Source organism: Protomyctophum parallelum, assembly GCF_964188405.1.
Source record: "Protomyctophum parallelum genome assembly, chromosome: 13".
In the NCBI taxonomy this organism is placed as follows: domain Eukaryota; kingdom Metazoa; phylum Chordata; class Actinopteri; order Myctophiformes; family Myctophidae; genus Protomyctophum; species Protomyctophum parallelum.
The window spans coordinates 28,951,512-28,974,147 of NC_139708.1; the positions used below are offsets into that span (position 1 = coordinate 28,951,512).

Sequence of the window (22,636 nt, forward strand, 5' to 3'; positions counted from 1 at the left end):
ATGGATATGAAGGGTTAGCCACATAACCAGAGTGACTCAATATCTGCCTTACAGTTATTTACCAGAGAGCTACTTCTTATTACTATGGCTTAGCCTGACACTCAGTCTGAATTTTCATTTTGTTTCACTTCATTGGAGATTCTTCAGGGCTGGAGCAAGGCTAATTATGGCTGGTAAAATTTACTAAATCAGAGAGATTACTAATTGTGTGAACATGCCTCTCAAGGCAGGAAACAAGCTTTTCTGGTTTACACACCACAGTGTGTGAACCTGAAAAGGGACCATTGCCATGCCAAAGAAATGACCATTGCCGTGCCATTTAGTATAATGTAGGTAAGGTGAAGAATGGGAGGATCAGCTCATTAAGATACAGACTCCATGAGGAGGCATTCACAAAAGTCGAAAGTTAAAAAAAAAAAAGAAAAAGAAAAAATGTTTCCCCATATCATATTTTTTGCTCTATGTGTGCGTGTGTACAGAATTCAAACTGTAGCATTGATTATTGTCACGGACAGAAGTCATTATTTCCGCACTCGCCTATTAGTTTGCATTGCATTCAGAACGCGCCCTTAATTAAAAACCAAATGCAGCTGTGTATGTGGCTCTCAGCGCGCAGTGTCCCACTATTTACTGGCTGAATTTGAAGTTTGAACTGCGCTGTGTCAGAGAAGTAACAGAAGCGTGCAAACGTTATCCCCAAACCTCCGTGCTGGAAATAAAACGTCTGGGTTTCCGAGGCTACATCCGTGCTGACGCAATGACTGTCCTGTTTCTGGTTAAGCTTTACGCGCGGGGCACATGAACCTCTCCGTCGCCGGTCAGTACTGGTTGTTGTTTATTTGCATGACTCGGAAAATAAGTAACAAACTAACATGAGAACGTTATCGAGTTGTTGGAGGAGGAGGAGGAGGAGGAGGAGGAGGAGTGGTTCACGTGGAAGGTAATGCAGATTGTATTCTGATGATGTGCCAAACTGCTGCTGGCTGCTGTGATGATAATATATAGACCTACGGTATGTGTTCTATATTGTGTTCTGAAGGTCGGGCTTCATTAACGCGATTGTGACAAAATAGCCTACAGCTGCCCGCAGAGCATACATGATGAAAGATACCAAAGATTGGACAGTGCTACGCAACATGGAAGTAACACTGACTCGAAGCCGTTTATAAATCAGTCAGTGAACGGACGAGTCAACTTTTCACCGCCGTTTGGTCCCTGTCGTCCGTCCGTCCGTCCGTCCGTCCGTCCGTCCCGTCCCCCACCCACAATCACAATCAGAAGCGTTTTCAAAGAGACGAGTAGGATATAAAGGCAGCCTGAAAGGCAAGCATTTGCATTCCAATGGGTGATTGAGCGTTGCGCTCTACGCGCAACGGCCATCAGGTCTGGTGTTTGTCCTCTTTTCTCAGTGTTTTCAAATGGATTTGGTGTAGTACCACAATCAGTTGGAAACCACTGCCTTCAATGCCTTGGCTTAAATTATTTAGTAAACTAGGCTTTGCACTCCGTACCATTGTTTGGCTGGTCGCATCTTCCCAGTTTGTGTGTCTGTTTGTTTGCATGTGAGCGTGTGTGTGTGTGTGTGTGTGTGTGTGTGTGTGTCATACTTGAGACAGAAGGTAGAGGGACACTTGTGGGTTGATGATCTTTCGGTCTTCAGACTGAAAAAACAAACGCATATACAGTATAGACATAAAAATATGAATACATATTCACGCTCATGTGCGGATGACACACACACACACACACACACACACACACACACACACACACACACACACACACACACAGCAGGTAGCGTACCATCTCGTGGCTGACAAGTGAGTAGACGTAGAGGGGCAGGAAGAGTCGGTTGAGGAGGTGGTCGGTCAGAACTTCGTTGAGGAACTCACAGTTGATGGTGAGGATGTCGTTGAGATAGTGGAGGTGGTCCAGGTGTTCTGCAACCATGTCACTCAACTTCCCTCTGTTCCTGTGTCTGAGAAAGAGACAAGAAAATGGGGATTAAGAAAAGAAAGAAAAGAAAAAACAGGGGAGAGAGAGGGAGAGAGTAAACTGTGATGCAAGTAAGTGCTGCATCAAGATGGAACTTTAACCTTAATCTCTGTACTGCTGCCAGATCAGCAGGGTACAGTATGGTACATGCATCAGATCGGCGCATCTAATGTCATGTAAAACCATGCGACAGCTCAATAGAATCGATGACACCCCAGGCTGGCATTTAACGACCGTTTATTCTTACTGGGACAAAGCACAATTTAATATTGCACCCCATGTAGCTTCCATGTATTACACATGTACCTAGTCCCTGGGCATTTAGCCCTGAAAGGGAATGAAACATAACAAGCCTGACACCTAGTGGTCACAGTGAGAATAGCACTTTACTAAATATTCAGGTCGGAGGACCCAATTTTTGATTGATTGAAATATTTATTAACAGTTTGTAGAATTTACAGTACATTTTAAGCACAAACTCAATACAAAGACTGTTAACTGTGAGTGGACGACCCAATTAAGCATTACACTTGTTTACAACAGGGTCCACATTGTTCAATTCATCAAAACATTTAGAGACATACAAATAGACACTTCTATGTAGCTAAAGAACAGAACAGGAATTCATCATATAGGAAGCAAAAAGGGAAAAGATACATATACAGGGGAAATGGGGCGGGGGGGATTCAGATTTTACAGAGGCCAGTTTCGAATTGCAGCCATCCGTAGGTGCCCTTTGAGAGCGGTTTTGAAGGAGTCAAGGGATTCACATGTCTTAATGACTGTTGGTAGGGCGTTCCACATTTTGGTGGCATAGGAGCGAAAATAATTTAGTCCCTTGTTTGTGCCGAATCTGGGTTGTACATGGTTTGTTGCACTCCCTCTGGTGTTGTGAGTGTGGACTTCGTTTACATTAAGGAAGTATTTAGACAGGTACATGGGTATCTTGGTGGTGTATCGAATCTTGTGGACCAGACCCATCGCAAGATGCTGTACTCTGTCGTCGACCCTAAGCCATCCCAGCCTGTCAAAGTGGGCAGGGGTGAGGTGGGTTCGGGGGGTGAGTCCAAGTAGGAGCCTGACCAGTTTGTTTTGGGAGGTCTGGAGCCTTGTTTTAAGGGCCTTTGAGGTGCTGTGGTACCAAGAGGTGGATGCATAGTCAAAGAAACCTTGTACGAGGGCTCCTGTTAAGGTCTTCAAGGTGTTTTTGCTGACCAGTGTACTGCAATTTTGAGAAACATCTAATGAGACCCATTACATCACACAGCACTCCTTTGGCAAAGGACAGATAATAGTTTCACACAATCCTGTTATTTTCCTGTTCTGAAGCAAGAGTAGAAATGAGATTACGTTAGAGCAGTACCAAAGTGTCCTCCTGCAATACCAGAGACTGGTCTTTTTATTCAGAACTAGTCTGACGCTAGTAGTGGTGCAAAGTACATTTACTCAAGTACTGTACTTTTTTTTTAGGTCCTTTTACTTTACTTTAGTAGTTTTTTCTAATTATGACATATTGTGTAATTAAAATATATGTTAGTTACTATTTAGTTATTATTATACTAGTTATTAATATTAATTTGTTAAATGGGCCATTGATAATGAGTGCTTTTACTTTAGCACTTTAGTAAGATTGCAGCAGTGTTTTCCAGTGAATGAAGACAAGGACGTGTTTAACAGTTTCCCAGCAGGATGACACAGGAAGGAGGAGCAATTCACCACACACACACACACACACACACACACACACACACACACACACACACACACACACACACACACACACACACACACACACACACACACACACACACACACACACACACACACACACACACACACACACACACACACACACACACACACGTGTGCATGTACTCAAACTCCTCTGCATTTTCTTTTCTATATAAAAACAGCAATGCAGTTGCAGAACCAATACAAAGTCTTTTGGGCACTGAGGCAGACATGATTAGGTTTCCTAAGCACCTTGCCTTTTACGTCCCCAGAGACGATCGGCAGACAGAGATCGCCAATCACCTGGCAACTTCAAACCAGCGTTTGGTTAAAACCGTGGCGTGATGGACAATAAAGTAACTGGTATCAAATGAGAAAGTGGACTCACTCTTCATCGGTCGCAACACACTTGTCCAGCTCGATGACATGGCTGCCGATGAACCAGACCAGGTTGCTGAAGTACGGCACGGCCGTCTTGTCTCTGATGTAGTGCAGCATGTGCTGGTTGTCCACTGCAGGGGTCAGGGATGGAGGTCAGTACACAGCTGGTGTAGATACACACACACGCAGACGACACATGGACACCATTTGACTGACCCATTACTAGTGATGAAGGAAAGCAAAAACCCCAATAATTTGACAAAATGAATTAAATTAATAAACAGACTTCAAATCAAGTAAATTAATCATTCAGCCCGTTTGTTAATGCCAAGGTAACTCCGAGTTAGATTGTATGTAACACTAGGACTAGGGCCAAGGATTTTTACACACCCCAGGCTAACCCTCAGTCTGGTGCTTTATAAAGTGGGAAAAGCCCTATGCTTCAACCAAAGCTAGCTGGCACTGGACAACAAAGGACGAATGTGCAGTGTTAAAAGCATTAATCTCAGGTTTCATGAAAGAGAGAGAGAGAAACACACAGGGCGAAATGAGCAGTGATAGTCACTGAACTAAACTGAAGACAAATCGGTCAAACTTAAGAGATTAATAGACTGATGATGCTGGGAAGGACAAGAACATAAAAACAGGAGAAATGCCAACGTCGTCAATGACGGTCATCTCAACCGAAATCTGTTGGGATGTTGGACAAAGAAGGGCAATGAGGAGGGCAATCTAGGAAGCCATGAATCCATGCTTATTACGAGAGGATTTCTTCTTTGCAGACAGAACGGCCTCATATCAGTACATCAGCTGATGTGTAAAAAAAAAAGGTGAATGCACTCCAGCCAATCATACGCCAAAGCTTTGAGTCAGCATACTGCAAACACTGGTGTACTGCCTCGTGTTGTGGATAACCCATACAGAACACATACTGACTGACACGCAGAGACTACATAAATGTTCATGAAATAAAATGAAATGTCAAAAACCAAAGACCAAAAACACCCAACATCAGGTACATGTTTGTGGTGTAATTAAACAAATATAAAACAATTTTTACTTGAAAAAGCATGCACATATTTCTGCATGAATGTGGGTGGATGATAAAGACTGATTTACAAGAATTAGAAGGATATTTATAGCCATACCTTTACAGTCATAAGACAGGAAGACGTAGGGCTGGGTTTCGAAAACACACCACCGATAAAGTACTCTCTACCAACTATAACAATCTAAAGGAATTCAAAACGTATTGAAATTCGTCAAAATATCGGTTCTATTAGGGACGGCATTTCTATTTGCTACAAGATTAAAGGACCACTTCACCACTTTTCAACCCAACTTCATATAATAGGTCCTCACTAATAATCATGATAAAATGGCACGATTCTTTTCTACTCAGTCTGTCTCTCATAGGAGGGCTGTGGGCAGTTTAGAAACCGTCTTCCAGTGACATTATCATTAGGCAGATTCTTTTTTTAAACAAGATTTCTTTACAAAAATGTTTCGATTTTCATTATCGTGAGAACGATGGCTTCCATTTTCGCATTGCAACTTTTCAGGACTAGAAGGCCTGCAGTTTTTATTAGCTTGTTGCTGAACTGCTCACAGCCCTCCTGTCGGAGACACAGACAGAGTAGGAAAACAATTGCGCCGTTTCTTCATTATTATTAGTGAGGACCTATTATATGAAGACAGGTTGAAAAGTGGTGAAGTGGTCCTTTAACAATATTGTTAAACGCAACGGCTGCTTTCTTCCAGGATATTCATGCCAGTAGATCTGGACGCAACGACAGACGACACCCAGCCCTATATGAGGAGGACGAGGAGTGAATGGGGACCAATCTGGATGCAACGATATACCCAGCCCTATATGAGGAGGACGAGGAGTGAATGGGGACCAACTTACATGAGACTGGAGTTAGGCAGATGGGGCGCGCACAGGGAGGGGGTGAGGGAGAGGGGGGGGGGGGGGGGGGAGAGAGAGGGAGAAAGAGATTGAGAGAGGGGGGAGCAATGGTTGAAGAGTTGGGACAGGAGGTGGGAGAGGGAGAGGGGGATACAGACAGACAGGGTTAATGTGAGTAGTGAGTACTGTGTGTGTGCGCACGCCGTAACACATGCTAACACATCCCAGGGAATTCACACAAGGAGGCGTCATTCTGACCATTCTAGGTCAGTCGTCAGTCATTTTTCTAAAATAGCAGACCTACAAGCTCGTAGCGCGCCACTCGGTGGCGCGCTATGAGCTTGTAGATCTGCTATTTTTCAATAGCTAAAGCATAGCATAATGCTAACACCAAAAGGGGTTTCCGCCCAAAATGGGTTAAAAGCAGTATCATGCTTACAGAATTGCATGTCTTTGCCGTTTAGAATAATTATGGATAGTAACAGGAGAATCAATTTGATCATGTGTAGTATTTTATTTTTATTTTATGAAAATAGAGTAGTATTAATATGGACCAATATGACAGATAATTAGTCATTATTGTTGTACTGTATATTCTACACAGAACATAGTCTACAGCAGCTCATGTTAGTCAATAATGTGTCTGACTACAGGCATAGTAGAATTTCCTTTCAACTAACTGTTGAATATACAATGGAAATGAGGACTAGAAGAAGTTACCTGAAAGCAGTTAGTTACATTTTTTATTTAGCACCAAATAAGACAGCCTATACTGTGTGTGTGTGTGTGTGTGTGTGTGTGTGTGTGTGTGTGTGTGGAGTATTACATTCCCCATTTGATTTATTTATTTATTTATTTGCTACACAAATATTGCAATTTACACACACAAAAAACATTGTATACTGTACAATATACTGTAGACATGGTGAAACCTTTCATTATGTAGTTTATATTTTCATTTCAATAAGATTGAGAACTGGAATATTACAAAATTGCCATTTGATTTTAAAGCATTCTGACTAAATGATCAATTGATATTTTTTGTTGACCCTTTTGTTTCATTTACTATGCATGTAATGAGACTGCCCATGCTTGTAACTTCTGTGAATCATGACGAGCAACTCGGACGTTTTGATAAAAAAAAAAATCCTGGATCAAATTGATGCTTAAAGGAGAATTCCATGCTAGAATGCTTTCTTATCTTTCTTTGTAGTTGTTACGTCCCCACCAAAGAGGTCCAGGTGTTTTTTTGTGCAAAAACTCCTTATTGGCTATTTTCCCTACCATAAGCCCTCAATGAATTGCATTGCATTGAATGGGAATTGAATGGGGCTATGGGGTGTTATGCTAGTTCGCTTATTTCCATCGAAAGAAGTAGTAAAGTGTGCCGCTTGGGATATTATTTACATTATGTAGAGAGGATATATACAAAGAAATTATAATTTTGAGCGATGGAAATAAGCAAATTAGCACAACACCCCATAGCCCTATTCAATTCCCATTCAATTCAATGCAATTCATTTAGGGCTTATGGTAGGGGAAATAGCCAATAAGGAGCTTTTGCACAAAATAACACCTGGACCTCTTTGGTGGGGACGTAACTACAAAGAAAGGTAACTACAAAGAAAGGTAAGAAAGCCTTTTAGTATGGAATTCTCCTTTAATCCATATAGCCATTACTGAACAGTAATTAGAAGTACACCACCACAGTTAATTATGATTCAGTCAGCTAACGTGTACAAAGCCAGAGAACATGGCGCTGTATGATGCTAGTAAAGCGGTTCAGTACAGTCATGCAGTGGACCTTGGCGCTGGAACAACATTATGTGCAGTCAGTAGAGTCAGAGTGAGCAGACAATGCCCGAAAAGCCCACATCAGAAAAGCCCCACCAGCTCAAAGTCCCAGCTCTCGTGTGCACGGCTCAGAAAGATTGCAGTAGCAGCAAGGAGAAGGGAAGGTGACGTAGTCACAGCACAGTGCAGAGAGAGAGAGAGAGAGAGAGAGAACAGAAGCCTCCACAAAAATGTCTTTTTCAACTTAATAAGCACTTGGTCACCCGACAGATTCTTTGGCTTTTTGGAAATGGGTCATTGTTGTTGAGTGATACTCATCGAAAGGGTTACTTCAAATTAACTATTGTAGCACTGTACTGTGTTTCGATACAGGTGGTTGAATACTGGTTCTCCCATGGAATTAGTGTTTATTTTATAGGGTTAATGTGTATGGGAATACACATTAACACATAATAGTTCAGCTGGCTTTTCGTACCGCATAGGCTTTGCATACTTAACAGCCAAATCTGGACGATAGATTTAACGTGTGTGTGTGTGTGTGTGTGTGTTTGTGTGTGTGAGTTAAAGCGTTACCTGTTACGTCATGCTCATGCAGCAGAAGCGGTAGCGAGAAGAGACAGGCGGACAAGCGAAGAGAAGAAGCAGCAGGCGAACGCAGCATCCTACTACGTGTGGTGTGGTGTGATATGTGTGTGCGCCTGAGTGTCTGTGTGTGTGTGTGTGTGTGCGCGCACACGCACGCATGTGTTCCCGCCACTCACCTTTGTAGACGTTGAGTGTGATGGTGCGTACGGCGATGCGGACCATGCTTTCGGGGTGGTTGAAAAACTTAATGGCCTCGGTGTACAGGGCAAAGTCATTAGTGTGCTGTGTGTGGGAGACAGAGAGGGGGAGGGCGCCGGTGAGCACGGCATTGGTATGGCACAGCATGGCACGGCCACAGAAGACCACAGAGAGGGTGAGAGAGAGAGAGAGACGCTACCTACATTAGTATTCTATTTTCATATAATTATAATTATAATTATAATCAGATATTATTAGGACACATAGCCCATCTATTAACCTATTCTGACCTTTCTAAGTCAGTCGTCAGTCATTTTTCAAAAATAGCAGACCTACAAGCTCGTAGCGCGCCACTCGGTGGCGCGCTATGAGCTTGTAGATCTGCTATTTTTCAATAGCTAAAGCATAGCATAATGCTAACACCAAAAGGGGTTCCCACCCAAAATGGGTTAAAAGCAGTATCATGCTTAGGGGCATTGTTTCACATACAGAATTGCATGTATTTGCCGTTTAGAATAATTATCGGAAGAATCAATTTGATCATGTGTAGTATTATTTTTTTAAAGAAAATAGAGTAGAATTAATATGGACAAATATGACAGATAATTAGTCATTATTGTTTGTTGTACTGTATATTCTACACAGAACATAGTCTACAGCAGCTCATGTTAGTCAATAATGTGTCTGACTACAGGTATAGTAGAATTTGGCAAAGAGAACAAACTTGACTTTATTTATGGATTGTTCATACTGTTGCCAGCAAAATCAGCAAGTATGGCTCACTCTGCTTTTGATCGCACAACACGTGTGCCATTAATGATACTTGTTCACACCTGTAAAAGTAGACACATATACAGGGGGACAAATTCAACAACAGCACAGCTACACAGTAAAATCCTGTTAAGTGTACAACAGTACAAAGGGAACCAAATGGAACCATTAAATAAACACTTGAGATTTTACTGTGTAGTGAAAAGGTAGCAACGTGGCAGTGTGTTGCTGTTGGTGAATTGGTCTCCGTCTAGCAGTCATCTCTCTCTGCGAGTCCCTGTGCGCATACTCGACTGTTCCTCATTCACACAGACCTCTAGACAATCACGGCTGAGGGTCAGAGTTTGAAAGTTCACCCAGAGGTCACGGCGAATGAAAATAATCTGACCCTGATAACCCAAACCAAGTCCAGAATTGACCTTCCTGAACATAAGATGCGAGTTGTGTAGATCTGAAAGGACCAGGATAAGCCAAAGTCATTAGCTGACTAAACAAAGTAGTTAAAATGGAATTGGCCTCCTGCTCAGCCCACAGGACTTTCCAGGCATGTCCAGCTGAGAGGAGGCCACGGAACAGACAGAGGACCAGGTGGATGGATTATATCTCCTCCGTGCTGGCCTGGGTAGGGAATGCCTCTGGATCCCCCTGTCAAAGCTGACTAATGTGGCCAAGAAAGGGAAGCCTGCAGTGCCCTGCTGAAAGTGCTACCTCAGCGAGCCGCCTTCTGAAAAGTGGCTCAAATTATAACGAATAGATTGATGGTGTCCTCCTCAGATTGACTAAATGGAATGTACAACATTCCATCCAGGTGAAAATCTTTAGTTTTAAAGTCTCAGAAGCAACTTACCTCGACAAGATAATTCATTTGGGAGCAATGAAAGCAAACCATGGTGTTGTTTACACCTGTCCAGGCCTCTCAGATCTACACACACACACGAGTATGGTTTTGGCTTCAGGGACAAACAATTCTACCATCTACAGTACACCAATAACTTTCCCCCAAACATACAGGCCACCGATGAAACAATACAGGTTAACAAAAATGTACGACTTTGTGTTAAGTGTTCCTCCTCTGTCTAGATATTACAAATGTTTGAGAAACATACTGTATGTGTTAACACATCCGCTATGCAGTCACGATGTCCACATCATAGATATCACAGAAAGAGTTTAACTTTGATCATGTGAATCTAGAGTAAGGTAGACTAGAGAATGCCTGTGTCTGTATGAATGCTACTGAGGATGTGGGTGACCGTTTAGTGTTGAGGGAGAGAGAAATTAAGACATCCTATAGTATAGAAGAACTAGCAAAGATGAAAAGATTAAAAGAATGGAGCAACCTGTATTGCAAAACACAAGAATAATTATTAGATGGTTAATTTTAATGTCACAAAACAGTAGTTCTCTGCTCTGGCCACTGCACCCTGCCAACAGTACTTGCAAGGAGTGGAATCTCTATTTGCATAAAGTCAAAGGTCTCCATTAGTTAACTGTACAGCAGTGCTATGGGTACTCAGGACTAAAATGGACAACCACAAGTGAAGTGATATGTCATCCTCAAATACAGTGTTCAACTTGAATGATCTTAACATGGTCAGCTGAGGACAACAGTTGTTGCTGTTGTGCTCAGCAAACTCAACTCAATTATTTACACTCAGTAGGGAGCACTGATCTCCCTACAGAGTGTAAATAATTAAGTTTCATAACCCTCTAACGTTCTTTGCCTCTCTTCATCTATCCCATACTCATTCCCCTGAATTCCACATCCCATTTCGGCTTCCAATGCTACAATTCTGCTTCCAATGCTACACCAGAAAGATGCTGGTCAATACCGTAATAAGTCTTCACTAAAAGCCACACACTTTGGCAGGTGAACTGCTTGCATTATGGCAGTATAACACAGTAGCTGTGCTCTCTGCTTCTCATTATCATCCCTTCTTCCTTCAATCAATCTAACTCAATCATTCCCTTTTCCAAGGAAGCTTCATTCCTGTCTTCCCCGATCCCCAACTTCCTTAACCCATTTAGGCCTGACCTCAATTTAAAAAATAAATCTTCTAAATCCTTTTTCAAAAATAGCAGACCTACAAGCTTGTAGCGCGCCACTCGGTGGCGCGCTATGAGCTTGTAGATCTGCTATTTTTCAATAGCTAAATTATAACATAATGTTTAAAACACCAAAAGGGGTTCCCGCCCAAAATGGGTTAAAAATAAAATAAAATAAAGAAAGACGATTTACAAGCTCTAAACTATTCAAAAAGGTTGTTGTTATTTTAAGTATGTTGTCAATTTTATAAGTTTTGAGTGACATCACAAGTTCCTGTGATAGGCTGTAGTCCCCCCCCCCCCCCCCCCCGTCCAAATCCCTCCAGGCTCCACCCCTTCCTGGCCTCACCTCGTTGTAGAAGAAGTGCACTGTGTGGCTGTTGAGTTTGAGTGACAGGGTCTTGAGGAAGGAGATGTAGTAGGCCATGATCTCCTCGTCTGAGAAGTCAAACTTATGGACAATGATGGAGTTAACGTGGTTGTTGGACAGGAGGTAATCTGAAAAGAGAAGAGAATTTTCTTGTTTTGTCCATCAGAACGTTTTTGGTTTTCAAACACGTACATATGTATCGGATATAGTATGTACCTGTACATGTAAACTCAAGCTCGTTGTGGCAAATTTGATAAGAAATGTTGACCAACTCAACAGAGGCAGTCAGGTGGTACGAGGAAGATAACGAAGGGGAGGCTTTAGATATAATACATTGCAATCACCTTTTCAGATCATGTTAATTAAAGGCCATTCATGTACATGTCATACAGTGTCTTATTTGGCAACTCCAGTACAAAACTGGTCTACCAACCAGAATGGTGTACACTGAAGCCACTTAGGACAATCTACCACATTGGACAGATGTTCATTTCGGACACTGTCAACTAAGGATGTGACGGTTTTTGGTTCAACCGGTACGATCCGGTTTCATCTAGTAAACCGGATTAATTTATTTAAACCGACCGAACCGTTCTTTTGTTGTTTACCGACGGAAGCGGTCGCAGTGTGCCGCTCGCAAGCTTGACTGCTGCTAGTGTCAACACATAATCGGAAGAATCAAATATTCGTTCCTACAACCCATTGATTATTCCACCATGAAACATGAGAGTGTGTGAATGCGAATTGTGCACCCCCCCCCCCCCACACACACACACACACACACAGAGTGACTTACAGAGGGAGGTCTCATGGCTGATATTCTCAAACAGAATGTTGAGGGTCTGGAGGAGCTGAACACAGACGTAGCGACCAGACTTCTGACGCAGGATGTTCAGGAAGAAAGCGAACATGTTCTTCTCTAGCCAGAAGCTAGTACATACACACACACACACACACACACAGGAGAGAAGAGAAAGAGACAACATGAGAGTTAACATTGTCTAGGAATTTCATAATATTTGCATTATATTCTCTTTAACACTATTCACTGGAAGATATCTGAAGGTGGCGACTAAAAATACCATGTGAAGAAAAAACACCAACCAGATTAATGGAGGTCCGAGGGTTTCTCTTTATGAGATTTTTATCTCTTATTTTTTTTATGTATTCAGAGAAGGGGGAAGACCCCCAGGCTGGACTTGAAAACATGAATATCAAGTTGCAATTAACAAACGAATAAAACAACGAGACAGCATGATGTCATCGGAAAGCTGCGACAGTAAACGACCGTTTGATTTAAAATAACTCTAATAACAATACTATACTCGTTTTCAGCTATCATAGTCGTTTCTCACGTTATATTCCACTCATTAACTAATCCACTATCCATGCTAGAAAAGAGCAGTCACTCAGTGTATAAAGCACTCAAATCATTTATGTGAGGTGTATACTACAGGTATACATGTGCACTGGCATTAAAGAGCAGTTAATTTAAGTAAACCTTATCCTCATAACGGGAACGCATCAGTGTCATTTTAGATTTTTGCGTTGGCTTTAAAAAAAAAAGAAAAAGCAGATATACAAGCTCAAAGAGCGTCACTACGTACCGTGCTGCGAGCTTGTACATCTGCAAAAAAAATTAGGGGGAAAAAAAGGAAAATCTTGAAAGTGTGAAAACTACTGATTTAGAAGGCGTTTGTAGAATCACCCTCAGGTCTTAACGGGTTAACGACGTTAACGAGCGCAGCAGATCTTACTCAAACACAGAGCTGTCATTCTGGTCCCCCCAGATCAGGATCTCCGTGATGGAACGAATCGTCTCCACCAGCAGGTTCCTGTTGTGCTCTGTCACCGTAGTGTTCTTAGTCAGGACGTGGTACATATACCTGGCGGGGTTCCGAGACAAATTAGTGGGGAAACAAAATGGAGGTCAATTACTGTGGAGACAAATACACAGTAAAGTGTTCATGTATGCTGTACATAAGTACAGTACGATTTTTTTGTATTTATGGAGGAACTGCATGTCCCAACGATGTTACATAAGGAGCTGACAAATTAGTAAATGTGTCATGAAGTCATCTTGAGCTGTGCTTATGGTGACAAAAACTCAAGTGACAAACAACATGTCACATATAACTTTTCTAGTAAAATGGTGCATAGTAGACGGTAGACCTGGAATATAGGATACCCCATACGTTTGCTGTGTAAGTATATATATATGTATATATCACTGAATCGATAGGGCTTGTAGACACAGTGTTACTACTACTAAACAGGTCACCCATGCAGTGTGTATTACACGCCCCTGTGCTGTAACACCTGCTGCAATAAGACAACCCAACACCAACTATATAGCGTTATTTAGCTACAATGACAACCTAACAGTCCACCTAAAACGAAAAGAAAGATAAACATGAATTACTAATTACTAATACACAACGCAAGATGGGTCAACGTTTGGATGGAACATCCTAACATCATCAACAACATCATGGCTAACGGTAGCTTAGCTAAAGTAACCGTGATGGCTGTGTGCAGTGTTCCCTACTTCAAATGATCCAAGGAATGGATGTTCTTGGTTCTGCCCTGTCCTCCGACCCAGCTCCGTGACCGGCCGAACATGGCTGCTGTCGTTGGTTGGACCGCGGTCGACGATCCTTCTGTGTCGGCTTGTTGTTGCTTGTTGTTGTTATTTGGCTACCGTTTAGTATTGTGTTGTGGTTGGCTCCATTAGCTGCTGCTGCTGCCCGACCTCCTCTACAGAACGCTAGCAGCTAGCCAACAGAAACAAGACGTCCCACATATAATGTTTTACCAGCAGATGGCAACCGCGAGAGCCTGAAAATATTGTAGGCTATAGTAACACTGTGAAACGTGTGGAGGAGCCGATGCCTTGGAGCCTGCATGGTGAGGTGAAACCTTAAACCACCACCACTATTAATATTATATTATGTTCAATGTGTGTATATATCTAACTATGTCACTGACACTGTATAATAAATAATGAGTTGTGTGTGTGTGTGTGTGTGTGTGTGTGTGTGTGTGTGTGTGTGTGTGTGTGTGTGTGTGTGTGTGTGTGTGTGTGTGTGTGTGTGTGTGTGTGTGTAAACTAGTAAGGTAAAGTCGGTGACAGTGAAAGTGGCCCAGCTGTCATAAATCCACCAGCTTTTGGTGTTCAAGACAGAGTCACGACATTGAGGGGGCAGAAGAAAACAGCCTGGTCACGTGGTTCATGTACTCGCGCGAGCCCATAGACTCCAATGCATTCCGTAAACTTCCGGTTGTCCCCTTTTTAGGGACAAATGCAGGGGGGGGACCATAGGGACAAACCCATACAAAACCTTAGACAAACCCCAAAGTCTATGTAGAAGAGACTGGTCCCATGAAGTGAACGGAGTTGTCGTAACTCTGTCTTACTCTATGGCTCTGATTGGGCCCATAGAGTGGTGAGATGTTTGGGACTTGTAGTTGGTTCGCTACGACATGGCCTAGCGCCGCATATGGCCAAATACAAAGGGAAAACTACAACTCTGCCTTCGTCGTCGTCCGACGGTGACGATTAAAGTTTGCGACGTGTTCTCCTGGGAGGGAGGGACCCGGGTACATTGACGTCCAGGACTGACCAATCACAACACAGGACGCAGGTGACGGCTCTGGACCAGCCAACCAGACGGCAAGGCTTTGATGATGACACGTTTCGTTGTCGGTCGGACTGTTTTGATGCTGTTTGGGAAAACATTACATTAGCAGCGCAATAACATAAGAGAGTATTAATAATACCAACGGGTTCCCCTTTCTGATTATACCTGGTGTTTTCACACAAGTCGTCAACTGCGGATGTCTGTCTGAAGAGTGAAACGGGCCTGGTTGTTGAAGTCATCGTAGTGTGGTTTTACTTAGCCTCTGCTTGCTACTACTGTTTTTAGCCCCATGTTGCAGATTGATGATCCGCAACCTTAATAGGAACAATGTCAAGAATACATGGAGCCATGCAGCAGCAGCAGCACGACATTTTGATCACACCCCGCTATATTTATAGCAATGAACGAGACGACGCGGCCGTCGGAGTGTAGCGGATCTGCTGTCGTGGTGTTGTTGTGGTGGACCACACAAATGAGCTGAGATTTCACAGCTGGGAAGTTCAGAACTTGTGGACAGTGGAAGTAACTGTCTGCGCTCTGCGGCTCAATAACTGGAGCCGACATGGACACCTCCTCAGCACCGTGAACCAAGTGACACACACGCACACGGCACACACACACACACGGTTGTCTTTTCTATGACACACTCCATTCATGCTCGGCTAGATTCGGTGGAATCGCTCTTCGACGAACTCCCATATATGTTTTATCTGGGCCTGTTTTTTGTGAACGTCCTCATCCTCTACTATGCCTTTCTGATGGAGTACATCGTCCTGAATGTGGGTATAGTGTTCCTGCCAGAGGACATGGACCAGGCGCTGGTGGACCTGGGGGTGCTGTCCGACCCGGCCTCTGTGCCCTACGACACGGACACGGAACTGGATGTCTTTGAGGGCTACATGGAGTGACGGGGCACAGGATTCAGGACCAGGAGGAGGTGATGATGATGATGATGCAGAAGCCTGGGGTGACCTCCTCCTCCAGTGTGGTGATGAGACTAAAGACTGTCTTAAATCAGATGCTGTTGCTGCCTTTTGACTGCACAGACCCCTGTGTGAAAAAGTAAGCCATCAACTCTCTGCAGGGACAAATTATACATAATTGTGTTGCCCATCAAGCGTTAAACTATTTGATAGGGAAACTTTGCCATATTTAAGACGAGCCAAATCCAACAGTTAAATCTCACCTTTCCCTAGCCCCTTTCGGGAATCGGGACCCTTGGTTACCTTTTCTGTATTTGGGAGGTCGTCCCAAATACTGAAAAGGTAACCAAGGGTCCCGATTCCCGAAAGGGGCTAACCTTTCCCCAAAGCAACTGGGTTTCTTTTCACTGCAGGCCCATGTAAAAGAATAAACACTTATAAGCTCCAACTCTCTGTTTGCCCTTCACTGACAGAGTGGCTTTAGTTGTGTGATTGGAGATTTGATCTGCCACAATTGCCACTATTCATGAAGTCAAGTAAAACTGCAAGAAATGTTTGTGTTTGTTCATGATCCACCCTAATGACTTTTGCCATGTTTTCACACAGGTTGTCTCGTCTCAAAGGCAGGTCGTCCCAAAGAAACCGATGGCCATAAGGACAGCCTATTCTCTGGTGTGAAGTTTGTTTACCTAACCCTGCATAAGCTGTCATTCAATTTGTTGCCAATCTAATAACGATAGAGTCTAGAGATGGGTTTAACATAAACATTGTATGGTGGCTGCGGAGAGGGGGAACACTGCATCTCACCAGAGATGTGAGGTGTTCCACGCTAGCCACCTTGCTGGCAGTTGGTGGCTGTCCGTTACTTTGTCTACCAAACCTGCAGAGTTCAGATTGTGAAATACCATGAATCATTTTTTTATGTCAAATACCACTGTGATGGATGGTAGTTGGCAGCACATGTGCGCGATTTGACACATGAACTTCATGGTCATACATACAGTATGTACTACTACATTATACAGTATGTCTGCATCAGGGATAGAGATAGCCTCAGGAGCCTTGCCTGGACCCATTGGGAAGAAGAGACTGTCACTGGACACATGATAAAATTAAGACAACGGCACAACGCCGGATTTCTTAAAATGCTCGGCTCTACCATGGTGCTCCCGTAAGCAATTTAAGCCCTTGGCTTGCAATGATTGCTGTGGTGTTGAATTCACTGCAGAAAACTAATGAAGAAAGTCTCAAGTCATTTCTTAAATGGCCACCCACCCAACACCATTTGATTCTCTCAATCATGTGTACACATTTTACTACCGTAAAGTGCTAACAAAATGCAAACTGCATCAGTCAGACGTCTATATATGACCTGCTTATCAATGGACAACCTTGAAAGTGGAAAGATGCTGTAATGTTAACACAGGCACTTCTTAGGTAGCCCCAAATATTTGCCATATTCAGTGTGCTTTTATTTTTATTTTACATAAACATAATTTCACTTACAGGTGTGTGTAAGCCACAGACTCGTGATTTTGTTTGGGTGCTTTATATATTCTTTACATGTGAGGATTATTCTTTTTTTCTTTGGTGGAATGTTGTGTGAATTACTTTCAATTAGAAATTTCTATATTGTTTTTCTTCTCTCCCCTGAATCTCAATTTATATGAAGATATATTGTTGGCAAAAACATGTGACTTGGTTATTGTATGCAGAATCAGGTATAGAATTAATTTGCCTACTTGGTTAAGGTGGCCAGGTCCAGGCATGCAATAAGTGGTCCAGTACTGCCAAGTATTATTAGCTTGATTGTTATAATTGGACAGTTGAGTAAACTTGAAATGTAACAGACATTTGCAGGCCTCTCAACTCTAGTCTGAAGACCCAGAAAAATACTTTCAAGTTCTGTAATGTACATTTGGAGTGAACTTTACTTTGATTTGCCAATTTTGCCAGACTCCTACCTTACACGTAGAAAGGAAATGTATGTACAAAATGTACAAATAATGCTACAAAGGAGAAAGAAAATGAAAAATATTTGTACAACACAAGCATGGTTCATATTATAATCTGAACATGTTTTGGTCTGGAATGTCTGAACCTGTCCTGAATGCTGTTCCTCCACAAACATGGTTCTGTTTAATCTGACTCAGCCTTCAGTAAAAAAATAATAATTGTTGCTCAGTTCAAAATTATACCACAGAATAAACGTATAAACTGAGCATGGTTGATGTAATTTGGCAAATTGTGCTAATCACGTACTGTACATGTATTGACTTGACACACACACAGATTAACGTATCTGACTTTAGTAGAAACCTTTTATGCTGCAACTTACACCATTTTAAAAAGGGAATGTAAAAAGGATTGTAATTGTAAACTAGATAAATCATTAACGGTGTAAATATTTGCCATAGGTGGATCAAGTTTTAGGTATAAGCCTAAGACTTCCATCTGTGATGTAAAAGGCAGTATTTTTTCAAGTGGGTTGATACACACTGGGTCATGCCAAGATTACACTCCTGGACAATCCTTGTTTTGTAAGAAAACTGTTCTGCGGTTGGTCGGTGGACTATGCCTTTATGCTGTTATTGCTAGTTTCCTGCAAATCGCTTGATTTTACAGTGGCGGAGGTCTGTCTGTGTAGATTAGAAGATCGTCTGTGGACTGGTATCTTTGTGGTCAGGGTGGGAACTTACAACCAGCCAAAGCACTGTGGCTGTGTGTTTGCCCGTGTACTAATAGATAATGTCCTTTTGCACTCCTATTTTCTCTGGACGGGTGCATAGGACAGAAGCGGTTGACCGTTAATAGAGAATAGTGCTGCACACTTTACATACAATTGTAGTAATGCAACCAAACTTCATGATGAAGATTGGTTGACCGAAATGTTGCATTAACACTTTCTGCCTGGCATCCCTGTTTTGGAGATGTCACTTCACTGTAGGTGAAATAATGCCACAAATAACCCTATAATTATTTTACTTTTTAGATGTAAAGAGTTGCAGTTTTTTAGGCATTTCTCATAAGTGGTTAATACACTTACAAATACAGGGTGCAGGACTATTCTCTTTAAATGGTCGGCCCTTCGTGCCATATCGGCTACTTTGGCTAAGTTGTCACCTTGTGTAGTTTTGATTTATAAAAGTCATACTTGACTGGTTGATAATACAAATTGGATGACGATGTTCTATTTTATATGTTAAACTTCGGCCTGGCTGGGGATTAAATTGTCAAGCTTCTACCCTGATCACTGTCGTGGACATAAAGCCTGGTCCCTGCTGGAGCACCTCCACTGCAACTTTCCTTGCCTCGTGGAAATGCACACGTTATAATAAGCTAAGAAAGTTGTATTTTCTGAAGTGTACTGTATTAAACGAGTGAATGCAAGCATGCAGGACTCGTTTGTCTTTATTTCCATTACCAGTTAGTAATTTCTAAATATTCTAACTTTAAACCTGCTTTGTTCTGTAATTCATTATTTTGTCCACAAGAGAGAGCTAGTAGCCTAATACAACAACCAGTACAGGAACTGGATGTCCTAAAATGTACTCAAAACTGCTGTTAAACTCATACATTTCCAATAATCTGTGAGGGCAGATAAGATTGTGGATCAGTAACAGGACAATAACTCAATCAAAAACATGTTTTTTTTAAACGGCACGATCAAAATTGTCCTCATTTTACATACTTGGAATACAAATGAGTAAAGTAAAATGCATAAAAAGTGATTTAAAAGACAAAAACAACGAAGTTGGAAGCACTAGTGTTTATCCACTGGGGAAGTGAATGGGGTAACCCGTGAAAGTAAGGGAGTCAAAGAGCACAGGGTGTGTACTAAAACTACTGTAAATTAGTCATTTAAAAAATTACTTTTTCAACCTCATGCCAAGAGTTGTCAACCTTTTAAAATCCTAATGTAGGCTACCATTGAATGATAGTCAATGTTTCTGCTATATTAAAAAAAAGTATGTATGTATATAATTTCAGAACAAAATACAGCTAGAAATGGAGCAGGTATGCAGTCACCCCCAAAATAGTGCACAATGCACATCAATACATGAAAGCCCAATTCATACTTCACTGTATACGCCCCGGGGGGTCCCCGGGGCGTATACATGACTGTGACTGTCCCCAGGTGGTCCCCGGAACAACAGGAATGCACCCATGGGGCTGGGCCACTTCCGGCGAGCCGCCCCACGTCCGAAACGGTTGACCGTGTGGGGGTCCCTCTACTGTACCCTGTACTGTCACTGTACTGTCACACCCGAAATCATCATATATACAGTTAATATGTGCGTGTGTGTTAGGTTGCACACAGATGGTGAAAAACAACCATGCTGTTCCCAGCCACCCACACACATAGCTCCATAAGGGAGTGGTTGCACCACTCAAAAATAAAACACAATAAGCAACTATAACACTCCACAATCATAATCCATGGAAACCCTCCATGCACAGCCTGGCCGGGACCTCCTCGAACCTAAAACTTAGCTCACCTCTGAACAAAGTTAGTTTTGCATCATACTATTGTGACACTGCATTCAACTGAAATCCTGGCATGCCCTTCATTAATCACTCATGTATTTGTTGTTCCTGTGGAGCATTTAACATTTATTTGATATCTAATGAATCAAATCAAATGTAACTTGTAGTGTGTGTCTCCGTTAAAATTTTGTTACATTTTACTTTCTCATTAACAGAGAATACATCAATCTTAATGGAAAGTGTCACAGCCCCTTAAATCATACCTTGCCAAACCAAACAAATAGTTTAGCTGGTAGAACTTGATCTCCTCCTTCTGTCATCAAGTAACACTGTCCTTATGATAGCCATATGATATACAGTAGGCTATAATACTCACCTTTGCAGCTTTTAAAGTGGCTCCTTTGTGATGGAAGTAGTTTGATTTGTGGGCATTAATGTAACATTTCTACAGTATATAGAATGTGCAAGTTATTACAATAAAGTTAAATTAAATTCCTAGTGTCTGACTATTCGCCATTCTATGAAATCTGTAATTCCAGTACACTATTGAATGAAAATAACTGTTCTCACACAAACATATTCACTCAAAACTCAATCTTTTATTTTTTAAATCAATTTATTAGCCAGAATACAGTGATCGAGTAACACAACTAGGAAAATGAGGCTAACATCTTGGGTGAGATGGTATTCAGAATGGAGATGCGTTCGGGGTCCCAGACGCAATTCTCTTCCAATTTGCTTTTCACCATGCCACAATCGGGGGGCACCCAGGCCGTGTCATAGCCGTAGTTGTGCCAGGTTTCCTGCATTGGATGGCCTTGTTTATTGATGGCGATCACTTTGCCCACTTTGACCCGCACCCGAAAGACAACACGCTGGGACTCATCGAGATGCTCATCAAGGGGGTATTTTCTGGCTTTCTCCAGGTCCCGGCTGAGGTACACCCCACGGCCCAGCATCCCACCCTCAGACTGGGAGAAGCCGTTGGCCTTGATGGAATTTTCATTTCGCTTGTATGTTCCATGGTACATGATATAGGTTCTACCAGATGTTGGAGCTGGCTCACTGAAGCGTTCTACTCCAGGTGGGAGAGAGAAGTCATCCTCAGCCCATTCGAACGTAGGCCTACTCATGTTGGTGTCACTGTCAAAACAGAGATACTATTAGTAGGTGTATAAAATGAGCTGAAGTGAGATGCATACAAAATAAGAATGTTTGTGTGGATGCATAAATGGCCCATGAACAAGCAAACTTATCGCCCGCTGTTTTATGGAAATGAAAATTAAATTCATGTGGCTTTTATATTGTTCCAGTTTATACTTTATTTAAAAAAAAAAGTTGTATAGATTAGAGCAAATTTTAAAGTCAAGTGATACTGACTGACGCAAATAAATATCACAAACAACTGAAACTAGTTTTTATTCTTATTTCTTTAAAAATACTGATTATATTTTAAACAATTACAAAAAATCTGTTCCAATGTAGGCTAAAGTAAAATCATTCACTTACCTCCTAAAGTTGGACTCCGTCTACGTCGGTATGCAGGCTGACAATAGAGGTTTTCCTGATACTGTAACTTGCCTGGCTTTATACAGTAGTGTCCCTGAGCTGGGTGAGGCCTCATGGAAAAAGGTAACCAATGTGCAAGAAGGCATAAACCTAGGTGACCAATGTGCAAGAAGGCATAAACCTAGGTTGCCTTTATGTTTCGTTTCACCTTTACGTTTCGTTTCACCTTTACGTTTCGTTTCACCTTTCCATTCATAAGAAGTCAGTGGGCGGGGTCAACTGTATTCTCAGAAGC

At 42.1% G+C, this 22,636-nt stretch overlaps 2 protein-coding genes across 4 annotated transcripts in view; one reads left to right on the forward strand and one right to left on the reverse strand.

The window, feature by feature from the left end:
• clec16a (C-type lectin domain containing 16A) overlaps window positions 1-14,548 on the reverse strand; it is a 47,736-nt gene extending 33,188 nt beyond the window's left edge. For all 3 annotated transcript variants that reach the window (XM_083780732.1, XM_083780731.1, XM_083780730.1), the window contains exons 1-8: window positions 14,329-14,548; window positions 13,538-13,666; window positions 12,577-12,710; window positions 11,760-11,908; window positions 8,572-8,677; window positions 4,115-4,238; window positions 1,804-1,978; window positions 1,608-1,661 (exon numbers count right to left, since the gene is read on the reverse strand). In XM_083780732.1, coding sequence (XP_083636858.1) covers window positions 1,608-1,661; window positions 1,804-1,978; window positions 4,115-4,238; window positions 8,572-8,677; window positions 11,760-11,908; window positions 12,577-12,710; window positions 13,538-13,666; window positions 14,329-14,402 — 945 coding nt within the window. In that variant the 5' untranslated portion in view covers window positions 14,403-14,548. The remainder of the gene's footprint in view (window positions 1-1,607; window positions 1,662-1,803; window positions 1,979-4,114; window positions 4,239-8,571; window positions 8,678-11,759; window positions 11,909-12,576; window positions 12,711-13,537; window positions 13,667-14,328) is intronic.
• A 924-nt stretch (window positions 14,549-15,472) lies between these two features.
• Window positions 15,473-19,738, forward strand: dexi (Dexi homolog (mouse)). Its single transcript, XM_083779231.1, has 2 exons — window positions 15,473-16,483; window positions 16,951-19,738. The coding sequence occupies exon 1, from the start codon at window positions 16,060-16,062 to the stop codon at window positions 16,327-16,329; it is 270 nt and encodes an 89-aa protein (XP_083635357.1). The 5' UTR covers window positions 15,473-16,059; the 3' UTR covers window positions 16,330-16,483; window positions 16,951-19,738.
• The last annotated feature ends 2,898 nt before the right edge of the window (window positions 19,739-22,636 follow it).